This window comes from Pristis pectinata, chromosome 7 (genome assembly GCF_009764475.1).
Source record: "Pristis pectinata isolate sPriPec2 chromosome 7, sPriPec2.1.pri, whole genome shotgun sequence".
NCBI classification, from domain to species: domain Eukaryota; kingdom Metazoa; phylum Chordata; class Chondrichthyes; order Rhinopristiformes; family Pristidae; genus Pristis; species Pristis pectinata.
This window is the reverse complement of record NC_067411.1, coordinates 49,876,351-49,899,310: the sequence shown is the minus strand read 5'-3', so window position 1 is coordinate 49,899,310 and position 22,960 is coordinate 49,876,351. Positions and strand designations below refer to the sequence as shown.

General features: G+C 41.6%; 1 protein-coding gene across 5 annotated transcripts in view; it reads left to right on the top strand.

The window, feature by feature from the left end:
• Positions 1–22,960, top strand: part of LOC127572812 (ADAMTS-like protein 1) — a 480,850-nt gene that overhangs the window by 347,080 nt on the left and 110,810 nt on the right. For 4 of the 5 annotated variants that reach the window (XM_052020448.1, XM_052020449.1, XM_052020446.1 and 1 more), the window contains exons 10-14: positions 2,333–2,444; positions 4,691–4,829; positions 14,365–14,415; positions 17,354–17,558; positions 20,102–20,249. In XM_052020448.1, the coding sequence (XP_051876408.1) occupies positions 2,333–2,444; positions 4,691–4,829; positions 14,365–14,415; positions 17,354–17,558; positions 20,102–20,249 (655 nt within the window). The remainder of the gene's footprint in view (positions 1–2,332; positions 2,445–4,690; positions 4,830–14,364; positions 14,416–17,353; positions 17,559–20,101; positions 20,250–22,960) is intronic. The other variant, XM_052020447.1, reaches the window with a different exon arrangement.

Genomic DNA, 22,960 nt, shown 5'->3' with positions numbered 1-22,960 from the left:
CAGCACAGAAGGAGCCCATTCAGTACAGAGTCCTCAGCTCTGATTTAGACCTATCTGAGCTACTGAAATGATTCCCAAAGGCAGCAGAGGAGTAGGTTTCATTCGCAACCCACAAAGGTATAAATCATTGCCAGGACTCTTCCGCAATGCCGAGGAAACATGTCTATGCTGTAGAATGGTCAGCACTCTCAGACAAATAATGCTAGAATTTCCTGTATTGGATTACCTGGACCATTTCAGTTGGGAAAATTACAAACTAAAAATTTGTCCCCACAGCGACGTGAAAATAGTGCCATGCAGCTGTGGAAAGGATTTAACATGAAATAGAGCAAAATCAACCATATCCATTCCCCTATAGCACCATGCATTCTGGATTTGCATTAATGCTGGAAGCAGTGTTCCAGTGTGAAATCCACCACAGTGATGTCAACAATTGCACATTGCCCATTTTTAATCTCCCAACATGACTTTCAACCTTGAAGCTGCTCCCACTGCAACTGCCCTATCTACAGAGCCACATTCCAGGCTGCTCTGTGCCTCTCTGGAGGTAACTACTTCCATTATCCACTGCTCACGCTAAACCATTTGCTTTCCTTACACCACCAACTGCGTTTCAGGATCAAAGCAGACTTCCTGTGAGATTCATCTGGACTGACCACTCCTCATCTGGATGACATGGAAGAGAGGCCTCGGAGGTAAAAGGGCTCTTCACTCAAGTCTCCATCCATCCACTCAGAGTTTACAGCATTATCTAGATTTCCTGTTGGAGCAGTATCTACAGAGGCTACACTTCTACAGGCAGTCCTTTCTAAGATCTGTGACTTTCAGCAACCTCACCCATGTGGCTGGACTGCTCTCACAGTCCATGTCATCTCATAGTCACTCTCAACTTCCTGGACACAGGGCCATACTAGCTTGTGTTGCTGATTTCTTCTACATCTCCCAGAATTACTGTTTACTGCTGCATTAGGCAGGTCACCTAGATCCCATACTCAAAGAGATGAGACTTCATCTACTTTCCTCTTCAACCCAGAGGATGAGGACTCTTAGATGTGCAAGCATTGGAGACGGTGCCCTAACAGAGATTTCCTGAGCAATCTCCTGCCAGAGCGTCAAGTGGAAGCCCTCGATTGGTGTCCATGGCCTCTCACACCAGTACATCTCTCCTCCAAATTGTCTGTTCCACCAGCCTGTCTCAGGCCCTTTCAGTGAATCTTGGAGTATGCTCCCTTCCTTCCCTGGCAACTATGGCCATTCTTAACACAGCATCTCTCTGTGCAAGGTGCAGCAGTGCTGCATGTACCTCTTTAACTGTGGGTACCCAAGATCATAGGTGCAAGGCTAGGTACTAACAACTGTTTGACTTGGCATGGGCTGAACTGGGGAAATGGTGTTGATATGCAATTAAATGCAAAAATGTTAGCAGCACTCTTGAAAACAGAGTCGGTGCACCATGGAACACTAGCTGACTATCAGAAGGCAGAAAAGGAACTTCTGGGCTCACATGCCCAAACAGTTCAACACCCAGTTCTCCATTCATTTCATTCCATTTTGATTGATGTTACAGCAGCTACAGTCATTCTATTTTGTGCGTGTTTATGTGTCTGTTTGTATGGGAGGTAGTGGGTAGAGGGAAAATATTGCACTAACAATGAGTTTGAGTACTGATGTACTGATGGTGGAAATGAGCTATACTGTAATTCAGAAATGGAATTAATAGCAGCGACATGCAATGAGACATCAGGGAAGTGATGGTTACATATATTCAAATTTTCAAACTAGATTCTGAGGAAGATTTTAAGAAGGTGAATCCTGTGATCAGAAGAAGTTGTTTCAGTTATGCTCTATGGAGACTGACCACATTGTCAGATTTCTGTAACTGCATTGTGTGATCCTGAAAAGCATTCAAAGCCCTTTCCCATTCAAGAGTAACTAGTGTACAATTGTGGTGATCAGATAATATCAATATTTCAATCATCGTCTGAACCCAAGATTGTCTTCCAGGCTTCCAAGTCAGCTTGTTCTTATGTCTTATATTCTTAACTCTGCTTTTCCCTGTGCCTTATATTATTTTTTCATTGCTTCCAAATTATACCATTCAGCTATATGATTGGCTGTTACACTACACCACTGGTCTGTTGTCATACTATATTAAATGATTAAAAATAAACAATGAAGGAGAGAGAGAAATGGATACATTAACAAAGGGCCATGTAGGTTTAACACAGTTCAGTATTTAGTGTTGTAATTAGATCCGGTAACTGAGGAGATGAGGTGAAAAGTTTTTCGGAAGTGTCAGTAGAATAATTATCTCATTGTTGGTCTTTTCCAGATACAGTACGTGGGCACAGGAGAAAGTGTGGTCCAATTTTTCTTTTACCAGCCAATCATACATCAATGGAGGGAAACCGATTTCTTTCCCTGTTCTGTTACTTGTGGTGGAGGTAATCATTAAATCATTTTTCAATTCCCACAACTGTTTTGTCTCACTCAATGCAGTTATTACATCAGTATTTATAGTGCTGGAACCATTTCTGCTGTTCACTACGTTCACTGAGCCATTATCTCAATTCTTTGATCACTGCTGGTACCACCAAGCCACTCTTGATGATGCACATTGAGATCCCCCATCCAGAATACATACTGTGCTCTTGCTATTTGAACTGCTTCTTCTGGATGTTGTTCAACACAGAGGAGCACTGATTGATCAGTTGAGGGCAGGTGATATGTAGTAATCAGGAGATGCATCAGGTATTCCAAGCCAGTGAAGATAAATCAAGAACAAAAATATTGATTTTACCTCCAAGACTCTTGTGTTAGAATGGATACTTTAAATTTTGTGTAATTTGGAGATAGGAAAAACCTGCAGAAAACAGATATAATCAGAACTGAAAGGGCCATGGCCATCTCTGTGCAACATTCCCTTGATTTCATGGGCTGGGCTGGGACAATTTTCACTATACTGGGAGTCTGCAACGAACTTTTTTTTTAATGTAAGCTGAGTTTCAAATTCAAATTCCTTATATTTGAAATCCACTGTATCAGGACATACAAAAGGTCAAATTAGATTGGTTAGCATACTGATTAAATTACTAGACAAACAGCCTGAGTTATGGATTATTGATACATAGGCAGGAGTTTGTATCCCAGCATATAGCTGGGGATTTAAATTCAACTACTTGTATTCAACTATAGTTGAAGTAAAAATCTAGTCTTAGTTATGGTGACCATGAATCGATTGGGTTGTTGTAAAACCCTATCTGGTTCACTGTCCTGCATGGAAGAAAACTGATTCAATCTGTTTTTTCTGTGACCAGACCCACCCAGGAAGTTAACTCTTAACTATCTCCTCGATTCAGGGGCTATAAGGGATGAAAAATAAATGCTGGCATTGCTAATAATGTCTACATCACACAAATGAATAAAATAGAAAGTCATATTGTGTTTCGAAACAACTGAAATTTCTGCAGGTAAAACCTTATGCAGATCTCTTTATTGGACAAAATCGCTCCATGGAATTGAACAGATAATTACTTTTATTTTAAGGACAATCTTTCTATTTACAGATGAATTGTGAAGATTACCTTTTGAAGTATATTTTCAGTTTTAATTTAATTTTTATTATGTAAAATTAGAAGGTTTTTAAAATCACGTAATGATAGATATCTTAGATATCTTTATTAGTCACATGTACATCAAAACACACAGTGAAATGCATCTTTTTGCATAGTGTTCCGGGGGCAGTCCGCAAGTGTCACCACACTTCCGGTGCCAACATAGCATGCCCACAACTCCTAACCTGTATGTCTTTGGAATGTGGGAGGAAACCAGAGCACCCGGAGGAAACCCACGCAGACACAGGGAGAACGTACAAACTCCTTACAGACAGTGGCCGGAATTGAACCCGGGTCACTGGCACTGTAAAGCATTACGCTAACCGCTACACTACTGTGCCTGCCCCAAGGGGAATTCCAAAAATTAGATGTGGAAGAAATGGGCCATTTATTTGTAGGATTTAACGCTGAGTATTCTCTGTACTGATCTGCTGATGAGGACAACAGAACAGTTCTCAAAATCCTGAGAATCACATTTTCTGTCACTTGTTCAAAATATGTTGGGTTTGGAAGGACTTCCTGATCTTGCAAGGTAAGTTGTCCTCTTGGAGTTTCCATGATGGTTTAACTTATTACAACAGTTTACATTCTGAGCATAGGAAATGTCCCAGGGTACTTCACTGGAGCACAACTATACTAACATTTAGCCAATGGAAAGAACAGACACATGAACACTTGAACAGAGAGGAAACTATCAAGGTGGAGAGAGAGAGAAGAGATGAGGTAGGGGGGCTGAGGAAGGAAATTCCACATCTGTAGGGCTCAGGCAGTTGAAACTTCAGTTAAATTAAAACAAAGAGTATGGTAATCTTATCATAAATCATAGAAATGTACAGTGCAAAATGTCTTTTGGTCTATTGTATCTGTACAGGCCAAATTTGTACTGTTGAGGTTAATCCCACTCCCTAGCTCTAAGATCGAAAGGAATGTCAGTAATGCCTGGAGGAATTTTAAAGTACAAAATAATACATGTATGTCTGCACCCAGAAACAAGCAAATTTTCAGTCAGAAGTGATTGTGATTGAAGAATATCATGGTTGGTGGTTCGTTTTAACTTACTGCTCTTTTGCTGTCAGGGTACCAGCTGACATCGGCTGAATGCTATGATCTGCGAAGCGAGCGTGTGGTGTCTGACCAGTACTGTCACTACTATCCCGAAAATGTAAAGCCCAAGCCCAAGTTGCGGGAGTGTAGCATGGATCCCTGTCCAGCCAGGTTAGTACAACCCACATTGTACATCACCACACCAAATGTTCACACTATTGCTTGCAGCAATAGGCCAGTTCTCCCCGAGTGTCTGATGTGTTTCCGTGCAGACTCCCAGCTCACAAATAAACTTTCCAAAGTCTACAGAGATAAAAGACTGAGCCAAAGATAGCAAATCCTTTCCTGTTTTTGCTGGTACACTTGTAACAGATTAAAGTTTCAGTGGGATTTGATTTCGTTATTTCTTTCCTTTATTGATTTTTTGGGTAGAATAATGTAATTTAATAATGTTGGCAGAACAAACAATAGTTTGGTAAGAGATATCTCTGAGTCAGGTCCACTACAGGCTAGGATCTTTGCTGCAAGAATTGTGAAGTAACAAGGGTGCTTTATTGGGGCTGGCTATTTGACACTCAAATACACAATCGGCTCCTGATTTGCAGCAATGTGGCCTTCTCCGTTCTCCACACTAGTCTTGCCAGAAATGATGGTTTCAGGAGGTGGGTTATTGCTGAACAGGAACTAGAAAGGCTCTGTGAAATTCTTTTTAAAGCCAGGATTCCTATACCCACAATCTGCTGAAATAAGTTAGCTTTTAAATCAGAAATACAAAATAGAATTGGTGCCAAATTCTTTTATACATAATTAATAATTTTTATCAAGAGAACAGGGTTAATAAGGACATGAATTTTCAACAAAATATCTCTGCACAATTCAAATCCTCTCGGCACATAATATACAGCTACAAAACAGTTTTTCTAATCATAGTTTTACAAACAACTGTACTAACAATGCACAGTTCAATTCCTAATGAATCTCAGTTCCTAATGTCCAGTTCCCCTCACCCCCATTCCCCTCTCCCCTTACCCCTCTCCCCTTGCCCCTCTCCTCTTACCTTCCCCACTTCCCTTCCCATCACCACTCTGCACCTCTCCCCTTTTCCTCTCTCCCTTTTTCTCTCTCTCTTTCCCTCGCCCCCTTCCCTGGCACCCCTCTCCCTCCCCTTCACCCCTCAACCCAACCCCTTCCTCCTCCCTCCTCTGCTTCCCCCTCATCCCAAAGCTGTTGGTGGACATGAGGGAGAATAGGTTACAGGAATGGGAACATGGGACCAGTGGGAATGCTCTGAAAACTGGCAGAGACTCAATGGCAAATGGTCTCCCTCTATGTCATAAGTAAATACGAAATAAGAGAAGCTGCCTTAGACATATTTAGGCTGCAAATGGCCTTTGGGATTTTGTTTTACAATATCATGTTGAATTTTCTTTCAAGAGCTTTGATCTAATTCACAATCAAAGGGGAGTTGATGGGCATGTACAAAAGAGAATGGGTTGCAAAAATGCAAGTAAGGTGAAGGAGGAGGGGATTGATGAGATTGTTCCCCTGTAACCCAGCATGGATCCCATCTCTGTTGTCATAAATACAAGAAATATCAAAACTTTGACTCCTCTCTCAGTTGGTATTCAAAGCTTTTTCCATTGCTATGTATACAAAGGATTATCAATAGCAGAAAGGAATGGATCTCATGGTCTCTGAGCAAGAACTCCCAAGAGAAAACAAGAAGTGCTTATTTCTCTAGTTCCATCCAGTTGCAAATTTTCTATGTCTCTGTAAATGGAGCTCATTACAGGTAAGGGAGGATATACTGAACAGAGAGGATCACTCATTAGGAAATGGACATTGTGCATTGTCAGTACTGTTGGTTGTCTTAACACACCAGCAGCAGCAAATTCAGTTTAACTTGAGTGGTATGATTCATTTATAAGAGAAATTTTAACATCGTCATATGGTATTGTTTTTTTCCATAAGTATTACATTGAATGTATGTTTTTGCTTATAAATTTTGTTAACTTATTTTATAGCATGTTAGTGCTTCCCATTTTCACATTTTTTCCAAGTCCTTTCCTTTGTTTCCTTTCAGTTCTCATTACTCTATTAAAAACAAAATTCCCTGATAAGTATGAAATTAGTAGAAGAAACATCAGTGTCCTTTATTTGTTTAATGAATATTGAAGGTTGACAGGGTGTGAGCATTTGGCAGCAGAAGTAGCTCTCCAGCGCAGGAACAAGAACTGGCTCTCAAACCCTTTTTGCCATTCAGTTAGATCATAGCTGGTTATTATCTTAATTCTATTTACCAGCAGCAGGCTGGAACATGATACTCAATATACGCTTTCTTCACCACATGTAAGGTTGACCTTAGGCCTTCCTGCTTTCACAAAAGTACACTCACCAAAGACCAATACCAATTTACGTGCCAACCAGTGTTGGCATGTTGCCAGCTACTACAGGAACCTCTGCACACCAAAATTCCAGAAAGCATTAACATGGTTTGACAGACATTAAGGTCTCTGATGTGTAGATTGGTATAAACAGGTGTGATCATATTCATTTGTGCTCCCTTCTTGTCATTTCATTTCATTTGAGCTCTTCAGTATCAGGAGAGAAGACCCATGCAGCAAATACCCATGCAGCTTTTTAATGTGAGCACTCAAAGATGGATTCAATAACATAGTCATATCTCTTCCTCAAGTTGGGCATTGGCTCTAAACCTTCTACCCTTTCCCCATATCCCTACATCCCTGAAAATATAAATCCAATTTCCCTTTAAATGCTCCAATTGAATCTGCTTCTATGGTTCTATTAGGCAGCTCATTCCAAATCCTTGAAAATCAAAAATATTGCAGATGCTGAAAATCTGAAATAAAAGCAGAAATTGCTGGTCAGGTACCATCTGTAAAAAGAGGAACAGGGGTAATGTTTCAGGTATGAGATCCTTAAACATTTTAAATCCTTGTCACATGACAAAAAAATGTTTTCCTTATCTCCCTTCTGGGTCTTAAGCCAGTCAACTTAAGTCTGCCTCCTCTGGTATCAATACTCCAAACTTTGGAAACAGTTTTCCTTTTCCTACATGCAGATGATCTTGTATATCTCTTCCAAACGTCACCTGGACAATCTTTGCTCTCTCCACAAAACTCATGTTCTTCCTCCCTAGTATCAGCTCTTCAACACCCTATCCAGGCTCTTCACACTCTTCCCAGAGCTGAGAATTGTTCACAGTTCTCCTGCTTGGCTTAACTCTTCCTTACATGTTCAGTGTAACTTCCTAGCATGTGTATACTTTAGCAGCAGCTTTGTCCTGGCACCATTAAAGATTTAAGAATAAATGTCCCAAGATGCAAAACTTAATTATAACAACTAGGTGGTAATGTATCTGCCATGTGCCTGCCCTTATTTCAGTGCACGTCTTCCTGAAGTTTCCATCATCTTCAGTGTTTCCTACATTTAAGTGTTTAACAATACTTAGGTGGCACAAAACTTGGAAGAAGTGATTAGGAAAAATCTGTCAGAAAGTTTGAATTAAACAATTGTAATTGAGGTGTTGGCTGTATCAGACAAGAAACCACTAAACTGGGCAGCAGGATGGGATGTGGTTTTGCACAGTTTCTTTTACTTTGAAATGCAATAGATAATCAGTGGGATTCTGGAGACATTCCCTTGCACCCTATTGGTAAACAATGCATACTTGGCAATTTAGCCTCAGACTATCTCACATTTGTTCTCACATGTTCACTCTTAACCTAAGTTTAATAAACCAGTGCCCTCACTACAAAGAATTTTGCACACTGCAAGAACAGGCCTTTTGGCCCACCATGTCTGTGCTGACCACAGTGACAATCTAACTAATCCCATCTGCCTGCGTATGAACAGTATCCCTCTATTCCCTGCATGTTCATTTGTCTGTCTCAATGCCTCTTAGCCTTTGCTATTTTATCTGATTCTACCACTTCTACTGGCAGCATTTTCCAGGAGCCTACCTGTCTCTGTTTCAAAAAAAACTTGGCTTGCAAGTCTCCTTTAAACTCTTCCCACCCCCCACCTTAAACCTATGCACTTTAGTATTTGACATCTCCATCTTGGGAAAAAGACTCTGACTATCTACTCTATCTGCCTCATCATTTTATATACTTCTTTCAGGTCGCCCATCAGCCTTCGACAATCCAGAGAAAACAATACAAGTTTGTTCAACTTCTCCTTATAGCTGATATACTCCAATCCAGGCAACATCCTAGTGAACCTCCTGCATCGTCTCCAAAGCACCCCCCCACCCCTGTCCTTCCTATAGTGTCGTGACCAGAACTGCCCACAATACTCCAAATGTGGTCTAACCAGAGCTGCACCTTGACCTCCTGACTTTTCTACTCAGTGCCCCAACTGACGAAGGCAAGCATGCCATACACCTTTTTCACCACCCTATCTACTTGTGTTGCCTGACAGTCTTGACCCTGAGTTGCTTGTAGATGCCCATCTAGCAACCAGTGAAAAGAAACAACAACCTTCCACTGACCTGACAACAGCAGGTATTCTTCAGAGAAGCTTTATGTCCAGCTGTGCAACTTGGAAAGCTGTCAGTGAAGTAAAGCATCAGTATACACAATTAATATTATCGTTACAGAACATCTGAGTTTCCTTCGACATAAACTCAGTCATAAATTTACATTCAGTAAAATCATCGAATAGAGGCTCTTAGCTGCAATGGAGTGTGTAGTGGGATGTTGAGGAAAGTCTCAGAAGGATAGTATATAGAACATTTGTCATTATGTGGATCCCCTTTAGGCTTTGTTCAATGTGTTGTGGAGGTGAGCTTGCTTGGATAATATATGAAATCGGTCATTCCAGATGATTCCCCTTCCACACATACATGGTACTTGTGTAGTGAGAGAAGATCTCTATTCCAGATGTGCCCTCTGTAAGCATAGGGAGACAGGTTTCAGATTGAAAGTACATTACTTTGTTGGTCCATCTCCTTTTCCATGCAATGGGACTCTAACTTTCTCTAAGGCTATTCATGCTGTGGATCCTTCTATGGTATGACTAACGGCAAAGCCAATTTGTGATGGGCATATCATGGAATAATAGAGCCATACAGAATGGAAACAGGCCATTCGGCCCACCATTTCCATGCCAAACAGTAGGCACCCATCCATACTAATCCTATCTTTCAGCACTTGGACTTCTATGTCTGGGTGATTCAAGTGCACATCTAGACACGTGAAATTTTGTCAGCAACTCTGCCTCCACCACTCTCTTGGGCAGTGTATTCCAAGTACTGATCATTCTTTGGCTGACAAAGGTCCACCTCAGATCCCCTCTAAATTCTTACCCCTTACCCTAAATCTATGTCCTATCTACCCCTGATATGGAGAAAAGTTTCCTGCAGTCTAGCCCTCATAATTTTACATACCTCAGTCATGTCCCCTCTTAACCATCTCTGCTCCTGGGAAAACAGACCTAACCCCCTCCACCCCCCCAAGTCTCTCCTCATTGGTATTGGTATTAGTTTATTATTGTCACTTGTACTGAGGTACAGTGAAAAACTTGTCTTACAAACCGACCTTACAGGCCAATTCATTACATAGTGCAGTTACATCAAGTTAGTACAGAGTGCATTGATGTAGTACAGGTAAAAAAATACAATAACAGTACAGAGTAAAGTGTCACAGTGACAGAGAAAGTGCAGTGCAATAAGGTGCAAGGTCACAACAAGGTAGATCTTGAGGTCATAGGTCATAGTCCATCTCATTGTATAAGGGAACTGTTCAATAGTCTTATCACTGTGGGATAGAAGCTGTCCTTAAGCCTGGTGGTACGTGCCCTCAGGCTCCTGTATCTTCTACCCAATGGAAGAGGAGAGAAGAGAGAATGTCCCGGGTGGGTGGGGTCTTTGATTATGCTGGCTGCTACACCAAGACAACGAGAGGTAAAGACAGAGTCCAAGGAGGGGAGACTGGTGTCCGTAATGCGCTGGGCTGTGTCCACAACTCTCTGCAGCATCTTGCAGTCTTGGTCAGAGCAGTTGCCATACCAAGCCATGATACATCCTGATGCTTTCTATGGTGCATCGGTAAAAGTCGGTGAGAGTCAAAGGGGACAAACCAAATTTCTTCAGCCTCCTGAGGAAGTAGAGGCGCTGGTGAGCTTTCTTGGCCATGGCATCCATGTAGTTTGTCCAGGACAGGTTGTTGGTGATGTTCACTCCCAGGAACTTGAAGCTGTCAACCCCCTCGACCTCAGCACCATTGATGTAGACATAACTAAAACACTCCATCCCAGGCAACATCCTGGTGCATGTTCTCTGCACCCTCTCATGTTGCTGAATGTACCTTGAGGTGATATAACCTGAGTGACACGAGAGACCATAGCAGCTGCTTAGTCTCTGGCACAAGACTGTGTCTAGTCTTGATGTGTCTGAACCTGGCATTGTCTTCAGGAATTGTACTCCTTCACAGGAGACTAGTCTGAGGCCACCCTTTGCCATGTACATAGGAGTAAACTTTTGATTGATTGACAGGTCAGGGGTTATCAGTTTGTTTGAACAATATTGAGGAGTCATGTTGTTGTGGTTTAGGCAATAAATGAAGTCTTCAGGAGAGACAGACTGCTCCAGTGAATGCCCTCTCCTGGGGTTTGATCATAGAGTGCCCTTCACCATCCATGAGACCCAGGTGAACAGGAGGCTTGTGATTAAAGAATACACCACATGGAAGGATGAATCTTTAATGGACTAACATCTCTGAAAGAAGCTTTGGAGCATACATTGGGTGACCAACTTGGGGGATTTGGAGAATGAACTCCAAATGACATTGTCCATGAGTATTTCCTTTTCATAGATATAGAGCAGTTAGAGATTCACAGAGTGATAGTCCATGCAATTCATGCAGAGCTCCAGGTTTGCATGGGGAGCCTGTCTTGTCACAGGTGCAGCCTTCCACACCCTGATCCTTTTACAAGCCAATGGTCCTTGAGAACCTATGTGCCCACTCTGACTTGACTGTCTCTGCTAAAGCAGAAGGAAGTGAGATCCCTATTCCATGAACAGAAAGCATCAGTGACCTTCTCAGTGCAGCAGTGAGCTGCAGCCCATAACATAGGCACAGATCTGCTGCCCAAACCTGGAAGAAATTTGAAGTGGACTTCACCTCTACTGGTGGAGCAATCACAGCACAGGATGGGTGACGGCAGCTCTGCTTGCAGGAGATTAATAGATCCCTGGCACCACTGACCTGGAGAACCTCAGCTTCTGAATGCATGGTTCCTTTGGCAGGAGGTGAGATTTGGGCTTTCCTTCTGCTGTGTCTGCTCCTGCGACGTACAGCAGAGCCAGTCAGACCACCACTGAAGCAGCAACGACTGGAGTAATGGGAATACAGCTCACCAAACTGCTGGGGCAGCTTGCCCTCCATCCTTCTGGTCCTGGCAGCATCCAAAGTACAGCGCATCCACAAATTACTGGGACTTGGCTAAGCAGCCTTTAAATAGCAGAGCTGATATCAAGGGAGCACTGTGCATGTTCCTGAGGAGATATTACCAACCCAGTTGATGGAAGGGCTGGGTGTAGCTAAGTGAAATTTACAAAATGCACAGTTTGCACATTTGTGCAAAGAACCATGGAGAGTGTGAGTCATACAGGACAGAAACAAGCCTTTCGGCCCACCATGTCCATGCCAACCATAAAGTAGCCATTCACACTAATCCCATTTACCAACAATTGGTCCATAGCCTTTATGCCTTGGTAATTTGCGTACTCATGTAGATACTTCAGTCTGTGATTCTATTGGGCCAAACATGGGCAAATGGAACTAGCTTGGTGGGCCACAGGCTTGGCATGGGCCAAAGGGCCTGTTTCCATGCTGATTTACTCTGTGACTCCGTGATTCTATGACTTCTTAAAAGTTGTCAGAATTCCTGCACCACCATCTACTCAAGCAGTGTGTTCCGGATCCTCTGGCTGAAAACATTCTTCTTCAGATCCACTGTAAATCTCTTTCCCTTTACTTTAAACCTATGCTCTGTAGTTTTAGATACCTCTGTGTGGGGAAATGTTTCCTAATATCTACCCTATCTATGCCCCTCATAAACTTGTATACCTCTATCAGGTCCCCATTCAGACTCCTCCACTCCAAGGAAAACAAACACACTGTATTGATTCTCTCCTCATAACTGAAACTTTGGTCACTTTGCACAAAATTGACTTCGTTTTTTTGTTTTAATTGTGTTCCTTCTTGTAAAAAAATATGTATAAATTACATTTAATATGTTTTTCTAATGAATCATGCTCATATGATGCTATGTGCTTGTGATGCTGCTGCAAGTAAGTTTTTCATTGCACCTGTGCATACATGTACTTGTGCACATGACAATAAGCTCAACTTTGACTTTGAAACTCTCTGTCCCAGGCAACATCCTATTGAATCTCCTCTGAACCCTATCCAGTGCATCCTTCTTATAGCATGATGATCAAAAATATGCAGTTTCCCAACTGTGGACTAAACATATTTCATAAAATTTACCATAACCACCTTACTCCAATGTTCTATATCCCCGCTAGCGAAAAAGTGCATCCCGTATGCTTTCTCCACCAACTTATCTACCAGTGCTACCACCTTCAGACATCCTTGGACTTGTACACCAGTGTCCCTCTGATCTTGGGCTCTACCATTCATTATCTATGTCCTACATTTATTAGTCCTCCCAAGTGCATCACCTCACACTTGTCAGGATTAAATTCCATCTGCCAGTTCTCTGCCCACCTTTCCAATTGATCAATAGCATCCTGTAGCTGAAGACAATTCTCCTCACCATAAACAATGCCACCAATTTTAGTGTCATCTGCATCATGGGGGTATTGATCATACCTCCATGTTCATATCCAAATTGTTAATGTATATATTTGTTCATGTAGGCTGCACAGACTTTGGTAAGCCCTTTGATAATTTCCCCTTGTGGAACTTTGTCAAAGGGTTTATTGAAGTCCATGAAGGCTGCATTAACCATAATGCCTTCATTCACCAGGGGCAACACACAAAACATTGGGCCATGTGATTGGACTTCTTGCCCAATGTGGTTTCATGAACTGAAGACTGTTATAATCAACTAGCATCAACTCTCTCCATTCTCCACTGTCTCCGGAAGTAATTGATCCTCCAGGTGATCAAAAATCAGATTGAACAAGGCTAATACTTCAAGAAAAAACTGTCCCAGAACTTTGAGAATTTTGATTTGTTTTAGCAAGAGAATGGAAATGATAGTATCACAGTGTCTTCTATTCCCTATCAACCTGATCAATGCTCAGACACTGTATGAAGCAAAATTTAAGTACCAGTAACTAAATTGGTTTTTGTGTCCAACTAATGCCTGATTTTCATCTAATATTTAAAGTAAGTCATTGTTTTACAGCCCATTTTCTGACTAGGTAATAACAGTTGTTGCTTTGGAATTAATTAATATAATCATAGAATCACTATGGCAGAGAAGCACACCATTCGGCTCATCAAGGCTACTGTCAAAGATTTATTCACATGTACACCTAGGCTGCTCTGTTGTTCTGCAACTTTTAGAACTGTGCCATTGGTCTATCTTGTTCTCCTTTTTCTTTCTCCCAAAATGTATCACTTTGCACTTTGCTTGTACCGTAATCATTGATTCCGTGTTTTGTTGTGACCACCTCCACTCAGACACATGCCATTGTTATTCCCAACAGTGACGGCTACAAACAGATCATTCCTTTTGACCACTTCCACCCGCTTCCTCGGTACGTAATGCTCGATATGACACTGATGCTGGTGGTAAGCCAACTCCAGAATGAAAGAGAGAATGTGAGAGAATGAGAGAGAAAGTAGGGATGACAGATTGTGAGAGAGAGAGAGTAGGAATGAATGAGGAGATAATGGATTGAAAATCACTGGGATTGATTGAACATTCATCAAAACTCTTGGCTATTTAAACTGCTGAAACAAAACTCCAGAAAGTGTAAGGGCCAGTTCCTTGTAGTCAGTTTCCATTGAGAGTTTTTTCTGTGTTTTTCTGCTTGTAGGTATTATGAAGTAATCAGTTAATGACCTACCAAACTCTTGTGTACCTAATGATTAGGCACAACAAAATGAGATTATCTCATGAAAGGCCCCTGCATTGTGAAGCTGCACTTCCGTAAGCAAGCAGTGCTGTTGCAGTGGTACAAGCAAATCACTCCAAACCATTGAGCCAATGAGCCCAATGATGTCATCTAATTACTGGTAATTTGGTGCAAAGTTTGCACCAATTGTAAAGATGTGATTGACCCTGCACTTCTTTCCCCATCTGTCAGCTGCTTTAGTTACCACAGTATGATCACCATTCTGTTTTCCTTTTTCCCATCAGCTGGTGCATGATGCTGCTCCCTGATTTATAAAGCATTGCTGTATGGCTCTGCTCTGTTACTTCATCCGTTTGCTATTTTGTCTCTGAGTGCTTGCATAGATTCTAATATTGACTGCATTAAAAGGAAAATGCTGTCAACATTCAATTTACTTTGAGGTGAAACCTTTACAGAAGATTTGTTCATGGTTGGGAATGTGGCAATAATTTCATGAACTGGTGCATAAATATTTATTTGACTCTCCTCCCCATTCTTCTCACGTCCTCCATATTCAATGCACCAATTCTCAGCCATGTGCACAGCTGTTCTTTGCCCTTGCAACTCCATAATTAGTTAAGTGGAAGGCATCTGCAACTCCAGACAGCTCATTTCAGTGTGGCTTACACACTTCAGAGACTTAACTTTCTTAACCTTGTTTCTAATTATTCCTCGCATTTTATATCCAGAGTACGATCAAATATGGCACCTGAGGGGGGAATGATTCTTGTCAGCACAGTGTGCGTCATGGAGAGCAAGATCTGCCATGCACCCAGCTTCATCTTTGGGTTGGATCCAGAGTGAGTTTCCATAGCTCCTGGATATACAGCTAGGGGAGGACAACAGGGAGGAAGATTGAGGGAAGAAGAGGGGGGAGGAGGAGGATGCAGAGGTTTAAACAGTGAGAGAGACAGAGACAGGAAAGTGAACCAAGCACCTGGGAAACCAATGGCAAGAGCCTGCTAGGCAACTTGAATGCTTTAATTTTTCTGCAGAAGCCCCAATCTTGCTGTTATTTATGACAGTAAATGTCTGCAGTTGGCCACAGGACAGCCAGCAGGTTCCAGCCCAACAAAGGGTCTTCATCGAGAACAGTGTTCCCCGCATCACTAGTACACACTGCAAATACTCTGGTTGTTTGCCTGGACCTAGGTGTTGCCAGGTCTGATCACCAGTCCATCAGAGTCAGGATCAGCAGGGGGGGATGAGGTCAAGAACACCAGTGGTTAACGGGCCTGAAGGACCTAGGCACCTTCAAATGCACAAACTAATACTGTGTGTGTGTGTGTGTGTGTGTGTGTGTGTGTGTGTGTGTGTGTGTGTGTGTGTGTGTGTGTGTGTGTGTGTGTGTGTGTGTGTGTGTGTGTGCGCACGCGCTGACTACCAGACACTCAATTACACTAATCTGATGCTAATCCTATTTCATTCTCCCCACATTCCCCTCAACTTCAATCAGATTTTACACACAAGGGGCAATTTACAGTAGCCAATTAACCTACCAAACTGGACGTCTTTGGGATGTGGGAAGAACACAGAGCACTCAGAGGAAACCAACATGGTCACAGGGAGGAGATTATAAAACTATAAGAGGCATAGATAGGATAGACAGAGTCTTTTCCCTGGGTAGAAATGTCAAATACTAGAGGATGTGCATTTAAGGTGAGAGGGGGAATGTTTAAAGGAGATGTGCGGGGCAGAGAGTGGTAGGTGCCTGGAATCGGCTGCCAGGGGTAGTGGTGAAAACAGATATGACAATGGTGTATAAGATGTATCTAGATAGACATGAATACACAGGGAATGGAGGGATATGGATCAAGTGCAGGCAGAAGAGATTTAGTTTAATCTGGCATCATATTATCACAGATATTGTGGGCCAAAGAGCCTGTTCCTGTGCCGTATCGTTCTGTGAGAACATGGAAACTACACACACACACACACACACACACACACACACACACACACACACACACACACACACACACACACACACACACACACACACACAGATTTTGATGAACATTTTTTAAAGAGAATCTGTCAGAAATCATGCCATTGTTGCAAGTATTGGCTTTCCAAACTGGGTTTCCAGTTTTCTGCAATTTTACAGGAATCTTGCAAATTGTTTTTACCAGTGTTAGATGTATCAGTAATATTCTGCTGTGGGAAACTGCTTCTAGCACATTGGAAAAGGTAATAAAGCAGGAACAGGAATGTTAGGAATGTGCAATAGGTCATTCAGCATCTCTGAGAAAAGAGGTCATTATTTCTGGTTTGAGGCTGTTCCAGACCTTTAGTTCTAGGTCCCTATGAAAAGTTTCATCCAAAACATTAATCTGTTTCCCCAGCTATGCATTTCTGGTGATTTATGATTTTGCTTAAAATTTCCAGTTTTTATCTTCTGGAATGAAAATAATGTAATTGCTTTTCAAACTCTAATATCAATATGCTTTATTCACAAACCACAAAGTGCTAAGTCACCACTAGCTGAGGAAAGGAAGTTGAGTCACATATTCTGCAGTATTAGGTCTTACCCACTTTTAATGTATATGACAAACCACTTGTTATTCTCTGTTGGCAGGTGGGACAGTAGCCCTTGGACTGCCTGCTCAAGCTCATGTGGAGGAGGTGTTCAGCTCCGCACTGTCTCCTGTGTAGAGGAAGACATCAATGGACAAATCAACAATGCAGAGGAATGGAAGTGCATGTACATACAGAAATTTCCCATCATGCAGCCCTGTAACCTCTTCGATTGTCCTAAATGGTTGTCACAGGAATGGTCACCTGTAAGGAAATTTCACTCTTGGGTTGAATTGTCTCAAAGTCTACCAGGATAAGAGTAGTCAGCAACAAGAGTAAATACAACAAAACTTCACAGTCACTTCACGCTTATTTTAATGTTCATTTTTTTGGGATCTGGGCATCATGGACAAGGCCAGCATTTATTGCCCGTCCTCTAATTGTCCTTGAGAAGGTGGGGATAAACTACTGCCTTGAACTGCTGCAGTCATAGTGAGCATTCTCCCACAGTGCTGTTGGGGTGGGAGCTCCAGGATTCAGATCCAATGATGAAGGAACAAGTCAGGATGGTGTGCAGCTTGGAGGGCAGCTGGCAGGTTCCCATTTGCTGTTGCCCTTGTCCTTGGTGGTAAAGCATGCAGGTTGGAGATGCTGTCAGAATAGCCATTATGTGCCAATGGTGGAGGAAATAACTTTTAGGGTGGTTGATGTAGAGTAACACACAGTGCTGGAAGCATTTGGAAAACTGCTGTCACTTCAAGACGTGGTGTGAAAGACTGCATTCTTTAATACATCAAGATCATTCTGTTACATCTATGGTCTGTTTTTTTTAATTTATTCATTCATGGGACATGGGAATCACTGATAGATCCAGCGTGTGCATACTTCAATATCAAAGCATAGAACGTAAAACAGTACAGCACAGTATAGGCCCTTCAGCCCACGATGTTGGGACAACCTATATAAACTTACCCATGATCAATTTAACCCTTCCCTTCTACACAGCCCAAGACCCTCCATTTTTCTTGCATTCGTATGCCTATCCAAGAGTCTTTTAAATATTCCTATTGTATCAGCCTCTACCATCACCCCTAGCAGTGGGTTCCAGGAACCCACTACTCTCTGTGTAAAGAACCTACCTCTGACATCTCCCCTAAACTTTCCTCCACTCACCTTAAACAGATGCCCTCTGGTATTGGCCATTGCTGCCCTGGGAAAAAGGTGCTGGCTGTCCACTCTGTCTATCTTTCTCATAATCTTATACACCTCTATCAAGTCATCTCTCTTCCTCTGTCACTTCAAAGAGAAAAGCCCTAGCTCGCTCAACCTTTCCTTATAGGACATGTTCTCTAATTCAGGCAGTATCCTGGTAAATCTCCTCTGCACTCTCTCTAAAGCTTCCACATCCTTTCTATAATGAGGCGACCAGAACTCTTAGTGTGGTCTAACCAGAGTTTTGTAGAGCTGCAACATTACCTGACAGCTCTTGAACTCAATACCCCGACTAATGAAGACCAACACACAATATGCCCTCTTAAGCACCCTAACGACTTGTGCAACAACTTTAAGGGATCTATGGACTTGGACCCCAAGATCCCTCTGTTCCTCCACACTGCTAAGAATCCTACCATTAACCTTGTACTCTGGCTTCAAGTTCAATCTTCCAAAGTGTATCACTTCACCCCTTTCTGGACTGAAATCCATCTACTACTTCTCTGCCCAATTCTGCATCCTGTCTGTATCCTGTTGTAACCCACGACAACCTTCTACGCTATCCACAACATCTCCAACCTTCGTGTTATCTGCAAACTTAATAACCCACCCCTCCACGTCCTCATCCAAGTCATTTATAAAAATCTCAAAGAGCAGGGGTCCCAAACAGACCCCTATGGAACACCACAAACAACTGACCTCCAGGCAGAATAGTCTCCATCTACTACCATGCTCTGTCTTCTGTGGGCAAGCCAATTCTGAATCCACGCACCCAAGTCTCCATGGATCCCATGCCTCGTGGGATGAGCCTATTGTGGGAAACTTTGTCAAATGCCTTACTAAAATATACACACACTATATCCACCGCTCTACGTTCATCAATTTGTTTTGTCTAATGATATGAAAATCTATTAATTATTCACATTTCTTGCCAAGCAGATAAATATGTTTGTCAAGAAATGAATAATATATTTCCATATCACTAGATGATTATGGTAATGGTGAGCTACTGTTTATTTTTCTCTCTGTCCCTCTCCTGAATGTGATAATTCATGCAGAGCTCATTTCATCAACATTTCACCAAGTGGTTACTCTCCGTGTTGAATATGCAACCATACTGACTGAGCACTTTCCCATTGCAAAGAATTGACAATGCTATCACTGGAGCTAGGGTTTACATGCACATTCCTTTAATTTGTAAGTTTTATATGTGCAGGCTGTAACTGCCCTGATGACCACTCCTACCATTCCCATCTGCTCCAGCATTATCCAGTAATCTCCGACTGAATCCCAGCAGTCAGTAACCTTGAGAATTTGTTACTAGGACTTGTGCACTGCTGGACAGCCTCACTTATCAACAGTGTAAGACGATAAGATTTTAATAGAGTGGTACATTGCTCTGAATTTATATTAGAGGCTTTTCTTTTTGATAGCAGTAATTGGAATGGTGATCATATTTAACCAATATACTGTCTTTTACATTGTTAATTTGATTTTACTTAATTTATTTGATTAACTTTCTCACCTGCCAAGATTTCTCTTGCAGCAGATATATGAGCTCTGAGCTCTTGCGTGTTGACAGTCTGTTTCTCTCTAGTGTACAGTGACGTGTGGACAAGGCCTCAGATATCGGGTGGTCCTATGTATCGATCACAGAGGACTGCATGCTGGTGGCTGCAACCCCAAGACAAAACCTCATGTTAAAGAAGAATGCACGGTCATGGTTCCGTGTTATAAACCAAAAGGTAATGTGATGGATATTCACTATCCAGGGTCAGGAGGCTTTGTGCTAAACTCAGCTTTTTAGCACAGCAGAAGAAACTATGTAAGGTTCAAGATGTTAATTGTTAATCTTTAACTAGTACTGTTTACTATAATCTTGAGAAACAATACTGGCCGGGCTCAGGAAGGCTATTGTTGACTTAACTGAGACCATAACCTAATCAGAAGAAACAGCAGTGTCTCGTTAACCTAGGGGTCCTGCCATCTGACTTGATCAATCCAGTTGTGAAAACATCACATGCAGGTGAGGTCGTCTCTTGATGACTGGCAAAAAAAAGATATAAATATTAGAAGGCAGTAAGGGTGGGGAGGAGTTACAGAGTCCACTCCTCAGCCTTGACCCGAGAAGGATCTCTTCCCAGAGCCTTCTTTCTGCGATGGACAACATGTTTGTCTGGAACTCATTGGTATGTTTCTCCAGTTTATAAGAATTGAACATGTGTTTGGAAATCCTTTGCAGAACTATAACCCCTGTTAGAATTTCCTCCTCAAATAGATGTGCCCTATTTAAATAAAATAACTATGTTTGATCTGCTTTGTTATCTGGAAGTATCTCCTCCTTTGTTGGGATGTGGGATCTACCACTTGAAATAGTGATTGACAGCTAAAGCCCTTCAGAAAAGAGACTAAATTAGTCTCTGCATTATAGGGTGATATAGTATAATTTCCCTGAAGTGAGGGTACTGATAGACACCTATAAGACTTAAGGTCTTGGCTTAAGTTTGGGACTCTAGAATGGGTACACTCAATATCATCACAATAAGCCCAGCAATTTCATCCTGCATAATGTTCACCAGTGCATTAGTTAAATCCCTTTATATATTATCTTAATGAAAGCTTTAGTAGTTCTTTAAAAGTGAACCAATGTCTTAATTAAAATTGTGAGTGAAGAAATGTTACATGGAGATATGAAGCATGGTACTTCTACAATAGTATCACACAGCTCAATTTCCAGAATGGTGGATTGGATTAATATTGAGCGATGCATCAGCTCAGTCAGGCAGAGTGTTTCCTTGAGGCTGCCCACAGTAAATGAGGGTTCACTGCAACTGCCTCAGAATTTTGATGGTAGAAACATTCTTAGCCATAGTGCTTCGTTCAAAATTCATGTAGTCCACTTCAACACACTTGAGCTGTGGTAATCAATGTTTTCTCACCTTTGGAAGGAATTCTAAATCTGTCAAAATAAAAGTTAGTAGTAGTAGCAACAATTACTGGCATATGTACAGAATGTTTAACCAGGACATATACTAAAATATCACATGAAGTTTGACAACTAGCCATGTTGAGAGATAAGAGTTGAGGAGAAGGGAGAGGCCAGAGAGGCAGTTGACTAGATGGTCTCAGTGAGAATTATACAAAATATGTGGATGAATTCAATGAATGGTGCACATTAATGCTTTTAATTAGGTAGCCTCACAGTCTATCAACTGTGGCTGACTGCCTCATTCAGGAAAGTGCACCACTAGACCAAGCATATCCATGATTCAGGCCATGGTTCATTCGTAATGTGCAGACCCACTCCAGAAACATTAAACCTTAATAAAAAGAAGGATGACAATTGTACTCGGCCCTTCGAACTACCTCAATTCATTCAGTACCTTGTCAATGGCACTTTACCCAACAGGGTCATGATTGGAGCAACAAACAACTCTGCTGGAAGAACACAGCAAGTTGAGCAACATCTGTTGGAGGAAATGAATTGTCAATGTTTCAGTTCAAAACCCTGCATCAGGATCTCCCCAGCCTCATTTTCTAGGGATCCAATGTTCACTTGAACCTCTGTCTTATTATTTATATACTTAAAGAAGCTCTATTTATCCATGCTAATTTTCTGCATTAGTTTGTTCTCATGGTTTATTTTCTCCTTCTTTCTCATCATTATTGTCCAGTTTTGCTGGATTTTGTTTTTATCCCAATCTTGAGTCCTACTGCTAAATTTTGCTTCCTTATACAATTTTTCTTTCCACTTATTACCCTCTAATTTCCTTGGTTCGTCATGGTTTTTTCATCCCTCCCTTAGAGTCTTTCCTCATTACTGGGATACATTTTTGCTGAGTGTCATGAATTACCTCCTTACCAGCCATCATCTTTCCTGCTATTCCACTTTAGTCAAATCTGTATTCCATTGTAATCTTTATTTAAACACAGTTCTTTCTGACCCTTGTTTCTCCTTCTCACACTAAATACACAATTCTATCATAATATTATCACCATTTCCAAGGAGATTTTTTTTACTCTGAGGTCATTTATTAAACCTGCCTCATATACCTATTACCAGTTGCTATACTGCTCAGATAACCCCTACATTCAGTGGACTGAAGGCTGCTATTTGGCTATGAGGGAATTCTGAGAAAATAGGGATGGAAGAGCCCAGGATAAAAGGCAAAATTTCTATGGTACAAGATCCTTGCCTTTCCTGCATCCAAAATATAATTTCACCATCTGTACCTGTGATCAAAAACCAAACATCAGAGGAAATAAAAACAGAAAATGTTGGAAATACTCAGCAGGTCAGGCAGCCTCTTCGGGAAGAGAAATACAGTTAACATTTCAAGTCAGAGTCCCTTCATCAGAACTGATGAAATGTCACTTTGACCATGAGATTTGACCTGAGTTCAGAGAGGAGGCAAACAGTGATAAGACATGTGGTCGAGAACCACAGATCACATTT